Source organism: Cnephaeus nilssonii (genome assembly GCF_951640355.1).
Source record: "Cnephaeus nilssonii genome assembly, chromosome: 4".
Classification (NCBI taxonomy): Eukaryota; Metazoa; Chordata; class Mammalia; order Chiroptera; family Vespertilionidae; genus Cnephaeus; species Cnephaeus nilssonii.
Genome location: NC_137075.1, coordinates 75,070,398 through 75,087,344, shown reverse-complemented (window position 1 = coordinate 75,087,344; position 16,947 = coordinate 75,070,398). Strand labels below are relative to the sequence as shown.

The window sequence follows — 16,947 nt, the reverse complement described above, 5'->3', positions numbered from 1 at the left end:
TAAAACCCGAGAGACTCATTGAACACCTGCAGCGCTCCCGAACTAACGGGTAGTACCACTCGCACTCCTTAGGGAATGTTTACAGCGTAGCTCCTGGAGACCGTTAGGGACGCAAAGTAAATTAAGTCTTTCAAACAGTTTCGTCAGATTCGGGTTAGTTAGTGGCGAGGAAATCAGGAATAGGAAGCATTGTCTAAAGGAGACAATCACAAAAATTAATTCTCAGAGGATTTCAAAGTTATAGGACCATATCGGGTTTTTTTCTTCCAAGTTCCCCTCGTCCTAACGAATCGGCGCCAAAGGGTCTAAGGGCTATTTGACATCACCGCTCCCACGTGTTCTGCATCCAGCGGAGGCGGCGGCACCCGCCGTGACCCCGACCCTCCGCCCCCGGACTCGACTGGCAGCGCAGTCCCCCCAGCTTCGCACTGTTGTCGGAAGCGAGAGCCTGTGCTTAAGTATGATCTCTTTCTCTGCCCTCAGGATCCCGGGTTCCCGGGCGGGGGGGCGGCAGGCTACGCTCCGGAAAGGCGGTGGGTCTCTGAATGAGGCCGCCGGATCTTCGTGGGCTGCGGGGGGCTGCGGAGCCGGGCAGCGGGTCCTGCTTTCCCAGGGCGGGTTTGAGACCTGCCTGACGTCCGTGTCACTTGGGCGAGGGTCGTAATTTGAGGCTCCGAGGCACACCAAACTGGGCTGGAGCAGTCGGGGTCTTGTTCTGAGACAGAGAGAGGCGGTAAGGCATGGCATCCACGCCTTGACCTTGAGCTAACAGGCAGCAGACCCCGCTTTAACTGGACAATCCTCCCTGGACACAAAACCAGGCCCAACACCTTTATCTGATCTGCTAATTTTCAAGGACGCACTCCTTAGACATTTCCCTTTACGCATTACTAGAGGCTTTAGAAAAAAAGATTAATCAAAGCCAAACAATGTAATCTGATGTAAAAGCTAAATAACACTTTTTAATATTATTATTTTTACAGCTCAGCTTTCATAGGAGAAATCCTAGAATTAAAAGGGACCTTAGGGTCTTGGCTTTGAAGAACCTTTTAATTATTCTTTGCAAATTATGGCTTATTCCAGTTACATTTCCCTCTTCATGACTGGGCTCACAGGTAGTACCTGCTCGTTCACAATTTGTTTTCGGGAAAATGAAAAGATAAAGTGACAATGTCAGAGCTTTGGAGATGATTTAATTCCCTTATTTTCTAAATGCAACTTAGATGTGAAATAAAGTAACCTTTCCCCTCTAGTCTCTAAAGTGTGACCATAAGCAGTCATTACAAATTGAATTGGGTTGAAACCCAAGTAGTCTTGGCACCCCTCCCCCCATCTAGTCCAGTGCTCAGCGGATTATGCTTTAAGTCTTGAGGCCAACCTTTAAACCCGAAAGCAATAGACAGTAATCATTCAAAAGAATTTTTGTGGGAGTGGTGTGGTATAGCCAGAATTTTTTGCTCTGATTAATGAGTTGCCATTTAATCAGACATTAACTTACTAAACCTGCTGCCGATAATCAAGTAAAGGGACATGTGGTAGAGTCCTGTTAAAGCCTATCAACCAAACAAGTTAGTTCAGATCAATTTAAACATCTGACCTATCAAATAAAAGACACTGATAGCCCTAGAACAAAAAATAGGGTTCACAAGATTGTTGTTCTTTTTTGATTGTTATAATATTGTTAACATTTTTACTTATTTGCTGTCTCTTTTCCACTCTCTCTCTATATACATAGATACCGTACTCTTTTGCTGAACCATTTGCAAGTAAGTTGCAGACATCATGACCTTTAACTCTAATTTCTTCAGCATGAATCACCTTAAGAACAATCTGTTACATAGCCAGGATAAGATTATTACACCTAAAATGATAACATATCCCCAGAATGTCTTTTTTAACTCAAAAATGTTTCTTTTTAATTCAGGATCCGAAGTTCACACACTGTGTTTAGTTGTCATGACCCTTTAGTGTCCTAATCTAGAACAGCCCTCTACCCCTTTTCTTTTTTTTAAATATATTTTATTGATTTTTTTACAGAGAGGAAGAGAGAGGGATAGAGAGCCAGAAACATCGATGAGAGAGAAACATCGATCAGCTGCCTCTTGCACACCCCCTACTGGGGATGTGCCCGCAACCAAGGTACATGCCTTGACCGGAATCAAACCCCGGACCCTTGAGTCCGCAGGCCGACGCTCTATCCACCGAGCCAAACCGGTTTCGGCTACCCCTTTTCTTTATGACTTTTTTTATTGATTGATTTCAGAGAGATAGAATCATCAGTGATGAGAATCATTGATCAACTGTCTCCTGCACGCCCCCTACTGGGGATCAAGTCCACAACCCAGGCATGTGCCCTGACCAGGAATTGAACCGTGACCTGATTCATGACGAGCATGACTTTTTTTTTTTTTTTAAAGACCTCTGGTCTTACAAATTGTCCCTTATGGTGGCTTTTCCTAATTATTCCCTCATGATCCGAGTCAGATCATCCATTTTTGGGAGAATACCACAGAGGTGATGCTAGGTATAATCACTTGATGAAGGAGGTGACTGCCAGATCATTACAATATAGGAGGACAGTTTTCCTTTTGTAACCTGTGGAGATGTTTTGAGAGCATGAATATATCCTGTTTCCCAGGAACCTATCACCTAGTGGTTTTATGATCAATTCGTGACCCTTGCCTGAATCACAAGAGTACCAGTGACCAGTACAATCATGCAAGTACCATGTTAGTGATAGAGGCCAAAGACATCAGAAGAATCATTTGCTTTAACTGTTTTAATAGAATTAGAAATTTGGCTTCAGGCCTGATACAAATCTGCATATGATTCTAAAAAAGAAATGGTGGACATTTCCTCCATCATATCCTGGTTAGTCTGTTAATTTCTTTTTAATATTCAGAAATTTCTGGGAATTGCTTGTTCTGTGATGTTCACCTGGACATACTTACTCCCTGGAAAGATAAGGATTTTATATTTGTTTATTAATCCTTACCCAAGGATATGTTTTTATTTATTTTAAAAAGAGAGAGGAAGGGTGGAGAAGAAAGAAACAGGGATGAATTGCCCCACCCCCTCCTGTACACACCCCAACCATAGATCGAACTTGTAACCTTTTGGTGCATGGGACCATTCTCCAACCAACTGAGCCACCTGGCCAGGGCAGAATGTTATGTATTTTTTAAATATATATAATAACATATGCTAAAGACTTGTAACGTCAGAATGAGGAAACTAAATTTCACATATTGAAAAGAAAGAGGCTTTTTTCTTTCTATGTAACATTGTTAGTTTCAGATGTACAATATATTGATTCCATATCTGTATATGTTGCAAAATGATCACAGTAAATCTAAGGAAGAGGCTTTTTTAAAAATGACTTAGCCAACAGAAGTTTAGACTTCTCAAATAAACTATTAGAGCTTGAAGAGGTCTCCCCAGTCATTGTAATCCCATCATTTTTTCAGATAAGAAATAAGGCCTCACTGGAGACATTCAAGCAAAAGTTGGACAACTACTTTTCCAGAACAGAAAGGAAACTCATGCATCAGAAAAGGTTTGAGCTTGATGACTGATAAGATCTCCCTTTATCTAAAGTTACCCCGTTTTATGATATATTTGTGTTTTGCAAAAAAATAACATTGCTGTATCATTCCCAAGACCTAAGCCAGAGATCCTGGAACTCTTATCCCTTCCCTCCATCTCCAGGTCTCGGGTATAATTGAAAGGTAACTCCTCAGTGGATGTTTGCCTCTATAATAACAAACATTTGCTGTAATGTCTGGAAACTAGGACCAAATAAAAGGGCAGCCACATTGCTCCTGCCTGTTTTCACTATCAGTGATTTGCTTGGCTTGTTGGAATTTGTCAATCAGCATAATTTATGATTAAATAACTGCAAAAGAGAAGGCTGAAAGACTTTAGAGACACCAGATAGCAGGTAAATTTGCAAATCAATCACCTCCAGTATTTCCTAGGAACAGTTGCCTACAATTACGTATACCATGATCTTGATACAGATATACTTCAGAGATTGCGGGTTCAGTTCTAAATCACCACAATAAAAGAGTCGTAATCTTTTTGCTGGTGGAGGGTCTTGCCTTCATTTTGTAAAAAAAGAAAAAAAAACACACAATAAAGCAAAGCACAATAAAAAGGTATGCCTTTATTACTATAGAGAAGAGCTTTAGAGATTTAGGCAGACTTGAGAAAATTTCTGACTGTTAGCCCTTGAGTTCAATTGTAGGTCTGGGACAATATTTGAAAAGTTTATAATTGAATGATTCTAGAGAAAAGGAAACCATAATGTTAATTTAGTGGTTTTTGAGTAAAGTATTTCTCTTTTATTTTCCAAATTCTCAAGAAATAGATTACACTACTTTTATAATATGATAAAACTTTATTTCATTTTAAGGAGATATATACTATTAAGAACTTTACATTAAAAGATAATGCCAAGAAGCTCTAGCTGGTTTGGCCCAGTGGATAGAGCGTCGGCCTGTGGACTGAAGGGTCCCGGGTTCGATTCCGGTCAAGGACACATGCCCAGGTTGCGGGCTCAAACCCAAGTAGGCAGCCAAGTCACTGATTCTCTCTCATCATTGATGTTTTCTATCTCTCCCTCTCCCTTCCTCTCTGAAATCAATAAAAATATATATTTAAAAAAAAGATAATGCCAAGAAAATAATTATAAATAAAGAAAATTCATACCAACACCATTGGGGCACTTATCTATGTCTTATCAAATAACCATCATTTGTCACCATGAGTTACGTATCCTAAAGGGCAAGTAGAGGATAGTCAGCAGAGTAATACCAATCTGCTATTACTTTGTTAAGGACCTATAGGTCTATTTTATGAGGGATATTTCTCTCTAGTTTTATGTACTGCCTTTGTCTGGTTTTGATATCAGGATAATAGTAAATTCGTTATACTTTTGACATCTGCAGCATCTACGGTGATACACAGTTTCATTTCTGATAATGATAGTCATTTTAAAGAACCAACTCTTTGTTTTATTGATTATTGTTTTTTGCTTTTATGTTTTCATTTTTTTTAAAGTATGTTTTTATTGATTTTAGAGAGAGAAACATTGATGAGCTAGTAACATGGATCAGCTGCCTCCTGCACGCCCCCTACTGTGCATCGAGCCTGCAACCGGGCATATGCCCTGACTGGGTATCGAACAGGCAACCTCTCAGTGTGTGGAACGACACTCAACCAACTGAGCCACATCAGCCAGGGCTTATGTTTTCATTTTTATTATTTCTGCTCTATTATTTTCGTCTACATGCTTCTGGTTTATTTTGCTCCTTTTCTAGGTGTTTTAGGTAAGAGTTTAGATCTTTGATTTGAGAGGTTTCTTCTTTTCCAATATATGAATTTAATGCTATAAATTGTTCTCTTGGCACTGATATAGCTCTGTTAACACAAATTTTGATATGTTGTATTTTCAGTTCATTCAGTTCACTGATTTTTTTCCCCCATTGAGACTTCCTCTTTGGCCCATGGATTATTTAGTAATTTATTGTTTATTTTCCAGATGTTTGGAAATTGGCCTGTTCTCTTTCTGTTAATCATTTCTAGCTTGATTCATCTGTGGTCAGAGAACACACTTAGAATGATTTAAATTATTTTAAATTTGTTGAGGCTAGTTTTATGACCCAGGATATTGTTTCAGTGGGCACTTGATAAAAATGTGTCTTCTGTGGTATTGGGTGAAATGTTCTATAAGTATGGATTGTATCCTCACTAACTTATAGGATATTTAAAAAAAAAAAAAGAGGAAAGAAGAATAAATGCAAAAGAGTGGAAGGTGTATACACGGTTGGAAATACTAGAATGGAATTACCCTCAATTATATTTGTTAATCAAATGAGAATGCTAATTTTTTTTCATGATAATAGCACTTTGAATTTCCTAGTTTCATGGAAACATCATGCTTTAGAGAGCCACTTTAAATAATAATGAGTCAATAAGAATGACTTACACATCCAGTTTACCATTTTTGCATTGGTTCTTAGGAAATTCAAAGCTAAACATAATACATAAAAATTCATTTAGTCTACAGTGTACAAGATTGTATTTGCTTATTCTTTACATGCTGTTTAATTTCTATTTTCCTTTTTTTAAAAAAAATATATTTTATTGATTTTTTACAGAGAGGAAGTGAGAGGGACAGAGAGCTAGAAATATCGTGAGAGAAAAACATCGAACAGCTGCCTCCTGCACACCCCCTACCGGGGATGTGCCCACAGCCAAGGTACGTGCCCTTGACCGGAATCGAACCTGGGACCTTTCAGTCTGCAGGCCGACGCTCTATCCACTGAGCCAAACCGGTTTCGGCTCTATTTTAAACAGTCTTATTTTATACAAATCTTTTATATGAGATGTTCTTCCATTTTAGAACTAGCCAGATAGAATAAATAATGTGATACATTCTTATATCTGGATTAACTAAGCCGGGGCCCTCCATTTAGGATATGTGAAAATCCCAGGAATTCAGAAAGGCTTTTGACTTCCTTATCTTCACTTCTCTGTTGCCCTCAAGTTAGATCATAAGTGTCATATGTTTAGAAGTTTCTGTTACAGTGATTGCCCTTTTTGAATTTCAGACTTCACAACTCCTGTAACTTCCTTTTAAAGTATATTAGAACTCTGAGTATCTTTCGTTTGGGTTATTGATTTATAAGTTAGGATGGTGTTTGTTAACAATTAATAGTACTCTCCGTTTGCATAGAGAAGGTAAAAGGATCATTAGTAGCACAGGTCAAAGTTACATTAGCAACCAATGGAATAGTTAACTTAAGTACTTACAGAAGACAACAGAGATCTCTTGGTTTCCCTTAGAATCCTTCTGGGGACCTAGCTGGTTTGGCTCAGTGGATAGAGCATCGGCCTGTGGACCAAAGGTTCTCTGGTTCGATTCCGGTCAAGGGCACATACCTTGGTTGCAGGCTCCTCCCCAGCCCGGGCCCTGGTCAGGGCTGGTGCAGGAAGCAACCAATCAATGTTTCTCTCACATCGATGTTTCTCTCGGTCTTTCCCTCCCTCTTCCACTATCCTTAAAAATCAATGGAAAAATATCCTCAGGTGAGGATTAACTAAAAAATAAATTTCAGATTCCTTTAAAAAAAAAATCCTACTAGGAATGGGACTTTAATAAGTAGCTTTTTTGCAAAGTAGCCAGGCAAATCATCTTAAAACTGGAGATTTAGCCACTCAGTGGTTAGAGTGTAGGCCCTTGGACAGAAGGGTCTCTGGTTCGATTCCCACTCAAGGGCACACATGTACCTGGGTTGCAGATTTCTATCCCCAGCCTGTCGGGGAGGAGACTAATCAATGTGTCTCTCTCTCACATTGATCTCTCTCTCTCTTTCTCTTCCCCCTCCTACGCCAACCTCCCTTCTACTCTCTCTCAAAATCAATGGGAAAAGTATCCTCAGGTGAGTATTAACCAAAAAAAAAAAAAAAAGTAACCCACTAAAGATTTAGATAGACAGGGTCTTTGGGTCCCATATGTAATAGCATTAAAAAATCTAAGCTTTATGGTTTTGTTGTCATTAATAATGTGGGAAATTGGTGGAGTGGCATATAATTACATATATGGTTAGAAATTGATAAAATGTGAATAATGTGGTATTTCAGGTAGGCTTGTTTTAATTCTATTTCATAAACTATTCTTGTTTTGATTACCTAACTCTTCAAGTGGCCTAAAACCATTTATTTATAGCTCATGTAGCTCAGTTGGTTGAGCATCATCCCATGTACCAAAAATTCGCTGGTTCGATTCCCAATCAGGGCTTATGCCCAGGTTTTGGGCTCGGTTCCCAGTAGGGAGTATACAGGAAGCAGATGATCAAGCGATGTTTCTCACACCGATGTTTCTTTCTCCCTCTCCCTTCCTCTCTCTCTAAAGTCAATAAAAAACATTTTTTAAATAAAATATTTGTTTATAGGTTGACAAACGTTTTTTATTTTTAAATCAGGTGACTAATAAAGATACCGAAAGAATATGGCTGCACAAATTCCAGAATCTGATCAGATAAAACAGGTAAGGTATTATAATTAAGGAAAAGGCATTTGGCAAAAAAATTAAGGCACTGTTGAATGCAACCATGTCAGTGATCTCACAAAATAACAGTTTATATTTCATTTCCAAAATTGGATATTAAATGAAGAATATTTATTTTTCAGGTAATCCAGGAAAGAGTATTCAATGAGAAAATCTGACTATATTTTGTAGCTCATATTACATAGATCATAGTATACCCATTTAAGTTAGCAAAAGTTTGATTTCAAATATTACAGGACATTTCACCTAAAATACAAACTTCAGTTAAGTTTCAGAACATTTTTGTTTTAAAAGACAAAAAATAACCAGTGAACTTATATACCTACTAGAGACCTGGTGCACGAAATTCATGCAAGGTGGGGAGGCCGGGTGGGTGTCACTCAGCCTGGCCTGTACCCTCTCCAATCTGGGACCCCTTGGACATCCTTCTCACAGTCCGGGACCGCTGGCTCCTGACTGCTCGCCTACCTGCCTGCCTAATCGCCACCTAACCACTCCCCTGCCGGCCTGATCACCCCCAACTGCCCTCCCCTGCCGGCCTGATCACCCCCTAACTACTTGCTCCCCCAAAACGGCCTGATCTCACCGCTAACTGCTTGCTCCCCCACCGGCCTGATCTTGCCCCCAACTGCTTGCTCCCCCTCGCCAGCCTGATCTCAGCCCTGACTGCTTGCTCCCCTACTGGCCTGATCACCCCCAATTGCCCTCCCCTGCTGGCCTGATCGCCCCCTAACTGCTTGTTCCCCCAAGCCAACCTGATCTCACGCCTAACTGCTTGCTCCCCCACCAGCCTGATCTCACCCCTAACTGCTTGCTCCCCCACCGGCCTGATTGCCCCTAACTGCTTCCTCCCCTGCCAGCCTAATCGCCCCTAACCACCTCTGCTTTGTTCCCCACCCCCCCCCCATGGCTTTGTCCGGAAGGAAGTCAGACGGTCAACCCAGTCTAATTAGCATATTACCGTTTTATTAGTATAGATATGCATAGCCCATGGACAGACAGTAATGTGGGAAAGACCTGGGAGGGGGGGCAGGAGCAGGGTGGAGAGAGGGTCAGTGATGGGGAGGAAGGGACTTCTGTAATACTTGCAACAATAAAGTTTTCTAAAACACCAAATATTAACACCTTATTTGTTTATGTTTTTTTAAAACACCTTATTTGTTTATAGTTTAAAGAATTTCTTGGAACCTACAATAAACTTACAGAAACCTGCTTTTTGGACTGTGTTAAAGACTTCACAACAAGAGAAGTAAAACCTGAAGAGGTATGAAAAGTGTACCCACTAAAAATTCTCTAAGCAACTTAAATGCAATCCCCCTAAGCATTTTGCTTGTTCCTAGTTATTACAGGAATTTTGCCCCCCTTTTATGCTCCATTGCTTGGAGGAACTAAAGCAGCCAAGGACCCATAACATTGAGTTTAGTGATGACAAATTTAATATGATAGTCACATTGAATCAAGGCAGACTTTTTTAGAGAAGATGCCTGGGGCTTGCTGAGTTATTGTTCCATTACAAAGTCCTAGTAATTAGCTTTCAATTAAGATGACCTAGCTAGAGAAACTTGACATGGCTTTTCTATCTGACCCTGAGAATTCAGGGTAACTTTTGAAAAACTAGAGCTTGAATTTTGTCACTCATATTGCATAGGTAGACTCTCAAAACCCAATCCTATTAGAAGTTACAACTTTTAATCTGCTCATCAAAACATTTATATATTGGCTGAAAGTGAAATAACTTCTTCCAGTGGAAGAATACTGAAAACATTCATGCCAAGATCTTAACTTTTAACCAGCAATGAATAAGTACTTGTTAAATAAATGACAAAGTTTGATAGATGCTAAGTGTAATATTCTTACTGGAAAAAAGTAAAAGGTTGAGAATTTAATATTAAGAATGGAATTTCTCATTAAAAAGGAACAAAGTTGTACTGGGCCAACATTTTAATAATCAGAATAAGGGGATGGGAATGTGGGCTTTCAGTTAATATTAAAACACACCTGCAGAAAATCTAGTCCAGATAGTAGGGACTTACCATTGTTTTTAGTGCCTAGAGACCCATGAGTATCAAAATGTAATACCTCTTGTATTAACAGTTGAAAGCTATGGTCACCTGCTACTTATTAATACCATTTAATTCTCAGATATATTCAAAGAAAAGTACCTACTGGTTGGTCTTTTAGAATACATGCTTTTTTTTTCCAAATTAATATTTCTGTGTGTTGCCTCTTCCATCTTCTCTCTTTTTATTTTGTTTCTAGACCACCTGTTCAGAACATTGCTTACAGAAATATTTAAAAATGACGCAAAGAATATCCATGAGATTTCAGGAATATCATATTCAGCAGAATGAAGCCCTGGCAGCCAAAGCAGGACTCCTTGGCCAGCCACGATAGAGACATCCTGATGGCTGGACTTTGCCTGAAAAGTTGCCAATAGCTTTGCACTGGAAGTGAGGATTCATCTGATAGAATCCCCTCAAAGCAGTAGCCACCATGTTAACCATCTGTCATGACTGTTTGGCAAATGGAAACCAGTGGAGAAACAAAATTGCTATTTACCAGGGATAATCAAAATAGATGGTCTTATTGTCCAATCAAAATGTAAAATGCAACATTTGTTGAGGCCTTATGATTCAGGAGCTTAGTCACTTATTAGAAAAATAAACCATTGTTTCTTCAATTGTGACTTAATTTTAATGCAAAATATGTGTTCAATCATGAATGAGATAGAAAAAATTTTTATTTCTAAAAGTTAAATAAATGGAAATATCACTGCGCAGTTGTTTATGCTATATCATAATATAGTATTCTGACTGGACTGTGGATACGTTGAAATGTTTTTCAGTCAGGATCATCTTCCAAGTATTCCTGTTCATTCATGTCTGCCTCAAATTGCTGGTAAATACATAAAATAGTTACTAATCATTTCAATGCACGATCCTTTTCTTGCCTCTCTTCTGTGTCAGGGAGGGCATTACACAGTCTTATTCTAGCTACATTTCCATATTTCAGGAAACAACCCATCTGAGACGAGCTTGGAAATATTTGAGTTGACTGTTAGGCTCTAGTGGAATGTGTGTTTTGTTCGAAAGCTGAGAGTCTAACCTGAATGATTCTGAGTCAGACCAACAATACAACAATCTCAGCCATGATGTGATCAGTGTAATAAAAAGTGAACCAAAATTAAAAGTAGTGTCTTATGGCTAAATGAGTCCTAAAAATCCAAGCATTTTTAGGAAATTCTAGTTGATCCATAAACATATCAAGCAGTTTGGTAAATGTAAGTGGACTAAAACCTATTAATAATTAGCTTCTGAAAGGATTTCATTTGATATCAATCTCAAGTTATACTTTAGAAAACGCTGATTAGCCTATATGTTTAAACTTACCAATGTGATATCTGTTTTCTCATACTAATGGAAAGTTTAAGTCTTCTGCTTTGATAATTTACTGTTTTCTAGATTACATCTAATTTTTAAGCCACTAGGTCATTTGAATAACAAATACCATTTAACTTAAAGGCCTCCATGGACATTACAGTAGGTCAATAATTGTGGTATCTTTGAAAGTACAAAGACAAAATGTTAACGATGCTACCTTTAAAATTGAAATGCTGAAACATAATTCTCAACAAAATATACAATACATTATAGTCAAAGGAACATGAAAGTATTGGCTTGTTTCACCTTAAGGCAAGAAAGGCAGTAAAAAAATTCAGATTTTACTCATTTAAAACTTTGGGCCATTCACACATCTACTTTGCTATTTCTATGTATTCAAGCCCAATTTGTTTATTCTACCCATTTCACAAAGATAAATAAGTGCTTACCTGGCAAATAAGGGGAATTTTGTGTAACAGCATCTCAAATACCTTGGGAGGGAGTGTGTGTTTAAAAACCTTCAGAAGTTCCCGTGGTTGCCCACACATTGAAAGAGCATTGCTGAGATGTTCAACCCCCATTCTGTGCTCTCCTGAAACAAATTGATCAGTTCAGAGCAAAATTTTAATGTTCTTCAAAATATAAATTATACAAATTACTGAGAAAGCACCAAGTATTAAAACTTCAAAAGCAGAGGATTCTGAAGATGGCGACTGGCAGGCAGGTAGGGAAGGAGAGAGTATGAGAGAGGGAGGGAGCAATAGAGATGTGCACGGTGTGTGTGTGTATGAGCTAGGGACAGATCCTGCAGGTCTTCCAAGGGGCTGCCAAACTGGGCAGTCTTAGATGGTGCAGGCCCGCTGCCACCACGGACACTCTGGGGGTGGCCAGCACGGGCACAGAGACCACGCCATCTTGAAAAACAGCTGCTTGAGACTAGGATCCTGGCCTCAGCACCACCCAGTTTCAGGGGGACTCTGATTTTTGGCACATGTCGACATCTTTAGAACATTCCACCCCAAAACTACAGAATATACATTCTTAAGCACACATGGGACATTTTCAAAGATACACCACATATTGGGACACAGGCAAAGTCTCTCCAAATTCAAGAGGATTGAAATCATATCATGCATCTTCTCAGACCCCAATGGCATAAAATTAGAAATGAACTACAATAAAAACAATCACAAAAATTCAAACACTTGGAGGCTGAATAGCACAATATTTAACAATGAGTGGGTTACCAAAGAGATCAAAGAAGAAATAAAACACATCTGGAAAAAAACGACAATGAAAACACAACAATCCAAAATCTTTGGGACACAGTGAAAGCAGTCCTGAAAGGGAAGTTCATAGCATTACAGGCCTACCTCAAAAAAACAAAGCCCTAACTGGTTTGGCTCAGTGGATAGAGTGTCGGCCTGCGGTCTCAGGGGTCCCAGGTTCGATTCCGGTCAAGGGCTTGTACCTTGGTTGTGGGCACATCCCCAGTAGGGGTATGCAGGAGGCAGCTGATTGATGTTTCTCTCATTGATGTTTCTAACTCTCTATCCCTCTCCCTTCCTCTCTGTAAAAAATCAACAAAATATTTTAAAAAAATAAGAAGTAGGCAGGAAAATGTTTATAAAGCAGTTAAAAATTTTTAAAGTTTTGATTTACACAAGTAACCATTTGGAAAATTCATTTACTTAAATTTTTACCTGATGATAGATGAGGTGTTCTGACATTTGGCTTTGCTTCTCCATCGGCACTTCCAAGACTGCAACATAACCTGGAGCACTAACTATAACACATTGGAGCTGGCAAGTGGGATGGAGTGACAATGCTGGGACAGTTTCTCTTTAAACTGAAGCACATTGGCTAACACATCTAGCTAGTTACCTTACTTAACATACATATATTGATCAATAAATGAACAAATTATCATAAAGAACTGCTTACAAAAGAATGTTTACGTTCTTACCTCTAGATAGCCAAAGCTCTCCCATTCGTACTTCTTGCAGAAAAAGTTCTTGCAACTTTTCATTCCTTGCTGGATCCCACAGCTGCGATGCACAAAATATTTAACAGTGAGTAATGAATGTGAGGGATATGCTTACTAATCAAAATTATTTAGTTTTTATTTTTAAATGCACTTCTTAAACCTAGTTTCTAAACCCAAAGTATGACAAAAGCAGTTATTCTTTACAATGTTTAAATAATTTCTTAAAATGCAATTATGATTTCAGGCCATAAAAAAAAAATACATGAGGGGCTGGGTGGTGGGGGGTAACAGGGGAGGAAATGGGAGACATCTGTAATACTGTCAACAATAAAATAAAATTTAAAAAAAGAGAAAAAATACATGGCATATCCAAATTAGGCTGAGATGCTTGTAATAACTCATATTTTACTCGGCTTACTAAGTACACATATCAGACATCTTACTACAATTAACTATAACAAAGATTACTTTGTATGTTGCAAAACTGTTTCCTTGCCTGGGGTATTAACATTGCTTGTTGATTGGGAAACAGCGCGGCGGGAAGTTGGCAGCGCAGTTGGTGTTGAGAAGGCTGCTGTGGTTTGCTGCAGCCTGGTTTATGAAGGTGACCAGGGTCACAGGGTGCCACATCATTGGAACCATGCCCAGGGCTGGTCTTTAAAGGCAGAGTGAGCACCCGGTTGGCCTGGCTCAGGTGAACCAGGATGTCATTCATGGTTTGATTCCTGCTCAGGATACATGCCTGGGTTGTGGGCTCCATCCCCAATAGGGGTCGTGCAGGAGGCAGCCGATCAATGATTCTCTCATCACTGATGTTTCTATTCCTCTCTCCCTCTCCCTGCCTCTCTGAAATCAATAAAAACATACTTCAAGCTGAAACCGGTTTGGCTCAGTGGATAGAGCGTCGGCCTGCGGACTGAAAGGTCCCAGGTTCGATTCCGGTCAAGGGCATGTACCTTGGTTGCGGGCACATCCCCAGTAGGGAGGTGTGCAGGAGGCAGCCGATCGATGTTTATCATCGATGTTTCTAGCTCTCTATCCCTCTCTCTTCCTCTCTGTAACAAATCAATTTATATATATATATATATATATATATATATATATATATATATATATAAAAGAAAGAGACACATAAAAAAACATACTTCAAAAAAATTGTTTTAAGCACCTGTTCCTACAACGTGTATTGTATAGCTGCCTTTTCATAACCCCAAATGGTTCTTCCTTTTCTTTTGTAAGCGACAATAAAAACTAAGCCTGAACGCAACGTGGGCTCGGAGGTGCCCGCTCAGGAACCAGCCACGACCCCAGTCCGAGCCAGGACGGCACTGCGGGGAGGTGACTCCCTAGAACGCCACCTCGGCGGCGCTGAGCACTTCACCTGGGCGCCGGGTCCGTCAGCCTTCGGAGGCTGGGCTCTTCTCTCTGCAAAGACAACGCGGCACGTGCTGAGCGGGAGCCACCCCGGCGCCGGCGTGGGCCCGCGGGCCCCTCCACGGCGGCGGCACCAGGGCCCCGCCTCGTCCCCGCGGGCCCGCCCGACCGCCCGGGCCACGCCGCCGCCTCCGCCCCGCCGCACTCACTGTCCCGCAGGCGGCGCTTGAAGGCGGGGTCGCCGCGCCGCTTCCAGTCGAAGTAAACACAGTAGCCCAGGAAGGCGACGGCGCCACAGGACGCCAGGGCCGCCAGGAGGCCCAGGAGGGTGCGGATGCAGGGCATCCGGCCGCGGGCGTCCCACGAGCGGAGCGTTGGGCGCGGGCCAGCGAGCGCGGGGAGCCCGGCTGGCCGGCAGGGGGCGTCAGCGCGGCGCCCCTACCGGCCTCCGGGCTCCCAGTGCGCAGGGCCACAGGCGTCGAAGCCTCGCCTCGCACCGCTGCTGCCGGACGGAGGAGGAGACCAAGGGTCCCAGAGGACCTGTGCGGGAGCTCTCACCGCCACCCAGCAACAGAGCTCTGTTCACACTTAGGTCTGTTGCGCTCCAAATTCTGAACCCCATTTACCCAGCACACCCCACCCCTGTCCCTGTGCCTGCGATGATACCCAATCAGGCAGATCACAGTATGTCAGCAATCTGGTTAGCTGGGGAACTGGATCCTCCTTAGGACTGTGCTCCCTCACCTGCAAGTTGAAGTTGATGCAAAACTTGGGTCATCTCCTACAGAACTGCCCAGGGAGCTCCGGAACGGCCGTACTCCCCAACCTGGTCTCCCCCGTCACCGGAAAGGACCCAGCAGCCCCAAGTACCCAGCCACCTTAGCTCCATAACAGGAAGAAAGAGGAATTTTGAAGCAATCACATTTAGCCTAGAAAAAAAAAACAAAGAACAAAAAAACACCGTTAATTTGCTGAGCTGACCCTGACAGCCAAAGCTCCTATAGCAAACCCAACTCTGGGAGACCCGTGATCCTTGCTAGCCTATATGCTTTTCTCCCTAATATTTGCCTTATTCAGCAGACACAGCCGAAAGAAGGTAAGACCTTACCCCAAATACCAGAGTTTTGAATTTAAAGTAAGCCAAAGAGAAAGGCATAAGCTAGGTAAGGACCTAAAGAATGAAATCATTTCTTTTTTGTTAGGTTATTCAACTGCTCCTTACGATTTAATAATATGGCTAGAGTGTGCATCGCAAGGTGCTCATCACTGCTGTGACCACGGTAGGGGCTGAGCAGCAACCCAGGCCCTCACAGTTTGAGTTAGCAGATGTTTGTTGCATGTAATTGTTTTCTTGACTGCTGTATGTTTTTGCTTCCTACGATGGCTCAGTCTTATAGTTGGCAACTCGAGCTATTGTCAAAACCTGATTGTCAACACAAAAATGGAGGACAGCATCAGAATCCAGTGTTACTGGTGATCTTGGAGTTTTGGGTTCAGAATCTTAGTGAGGGATGTAGCCTGGTTCCAAAGGATATTTTTCTAGGCTGACTGGTCTTATCTTCTAATAAAACCACTCTATTGCCTTTCTGCCCCTTCCCATCCATTATTCCCACCGAACTCATAGACGCTCTACGGTACCTGGAGAGGGATGGGGCCAGGGAAACGGGAGCCAGGTGGGTGTCCAGGGAATTAGTTCAGTGATGAAAAATAAACAGATCACTCAAATTGAAATTGCCACAGAGACAATGTGGGAAAGTAACTGAAAAATTTGAAGGCCAGTTTCTATGGTAAGTGTGTATTTTTCTTCTCAAGCATAGACACCACTCTTGCGAATTTGGTGATCAAGAATTCCTAAAAAGCTTTGGTCATTCTTCAAATTGAGAAAGCATTAACAATTGTCCCCAAAACATAGTTCTAAGCTGGATAATAGCTCTTTCTTTTAAACAGCTTTATTGGAATATAACTAATATACAATAAATTGTACATTTTAAAGTGTACAATTTGATACATTTTGACATATGTATACATCTCTAAAACCATCCCCACAATTAAGATAGTATTCATACCCATCACCCCCAGAAGTTTTTTAGGCCCCTTTTTAGTCCCTTCTTCTACTCTTCCTCACCTCCTCC

At 41.0% G+C, this 16,947-nt stretch overlaps 2 protein-coding genes across 5 annotated transcripts; one reads left to right on the top strand and one right to left on the bottom strand.

Annotated features, from left to right (window-relative positions):
- The first annotated feature begins 240 nt into the window (after positions 1–240).
- Positions 241–10,849, top strand: TIMM9 (translocase of inner mitochondrial membrane 9). Of its 4 annotated transcripts, XM_079767890.1 has the most exons (6): positions 249–458; positions 1,736–1,766; positions 3,468–3,556; positions 7,989–8,053; positions 9,243–9,338; positions 10,334–10,849. In XM_079767890.1, the coding sequence occupies exons 4-6, from the start codon at positions 8,015–8,017 to the stop codon at positions 10,466–10,468; spliced, it is 270 nt and encodes an 89-aa protein (XP_079624016.1). In that variant the 5' UTR covers positions 249–458; positions 1,736–1,766; positions 3,468–3,556; positions 7,989–8,014; the 3' UTR covers positions 10,469–10,849. The 4 variants fall into 4 exon arrangements, with proteins under 4 accessions (XP_079624018.1, XP_079624019.1, XP_079624017.1 ...); XM_079767892.1 differs by lacking the exon at positions 3,468–3,556 and having other exon boundaries at positions 241–458; XM_079767891.1 differs by lacking the exon at positions 1,736–1,766 and having other exon boundaries at positions 248–458.
- On the bottom strand, positions 10,847–15,357 carry TOMM20L (translocase of outer mitochondrial membrane 20 like). Its single transcript, XM_079767889.1, has 5 exons — positions 15,025–15,357; positions 14,823–14,866; positions 13,421–13,502; positions 11,904–12,046; positions 10,847–10,969 (listed from the first exon to the last, which is right to left on the bottom strand). The coding sequence occupies exons 1-5, from the start codon at positions 15,158–15,160 to the stop codon at positions 10,916–10,918; spliced, it is 459 nt and encodes a 152-aa protein (XP_079624015.1). The 5' UTR covers positions 15,161–15,357; the 3' UTR covers positions 10,847–10,915.
- Between the last annotated feature and the right edge of the window lie 1,590 nt (positions 15,358–16,947).

Excerpts from the sequence above, each read along its gene's own strand:
- TIMM9 (XM_079767893.1), top strand. The coding sequence starts at position 8,015 with ATGGCTGCACAAATTCCAGAATCTGATCAGATAAAACAG. Across the intron at positions 8,054-9,242 it reads AATCTGATCAGATAAAACAG|TTTAAAGAATTTCTTGGAAC; the intron begins GTAAGGTATTAT and ends ATTTGTTTATAG. Across the intron at positions 9,339-10,333 it reads GAGAAGTAAAACCTGAAGAG|ACCACCTGTTCAGAACATTG; the intron begins GTATGAAAAGTG and ends TTTTGTTTCTAG.
- TOMM20L (XM_079767889.1), bottom strand. The coding sequence starts at position 15,160 with ATGCCCTGCATCCGCACCCTCCTGGGCCTCCTGGCGGCCCTGGCGTCC. Across the intron at positions 12,047-13,420 it reads AGAGCTTTGGCTATCTAGAG|GAGAGCACAGAATGGGGGTT; the intron begins GTAAGAACGTAA and ends AATTTGTTTCAG. Across the intron at positions 10,970-11,903 it reads AAATTCCCCTTATTTGCCAG|CAATTTGAGGCAGACATGAA; the intron begins GTAAGCACTTAT and ends TGTATTTACCAG.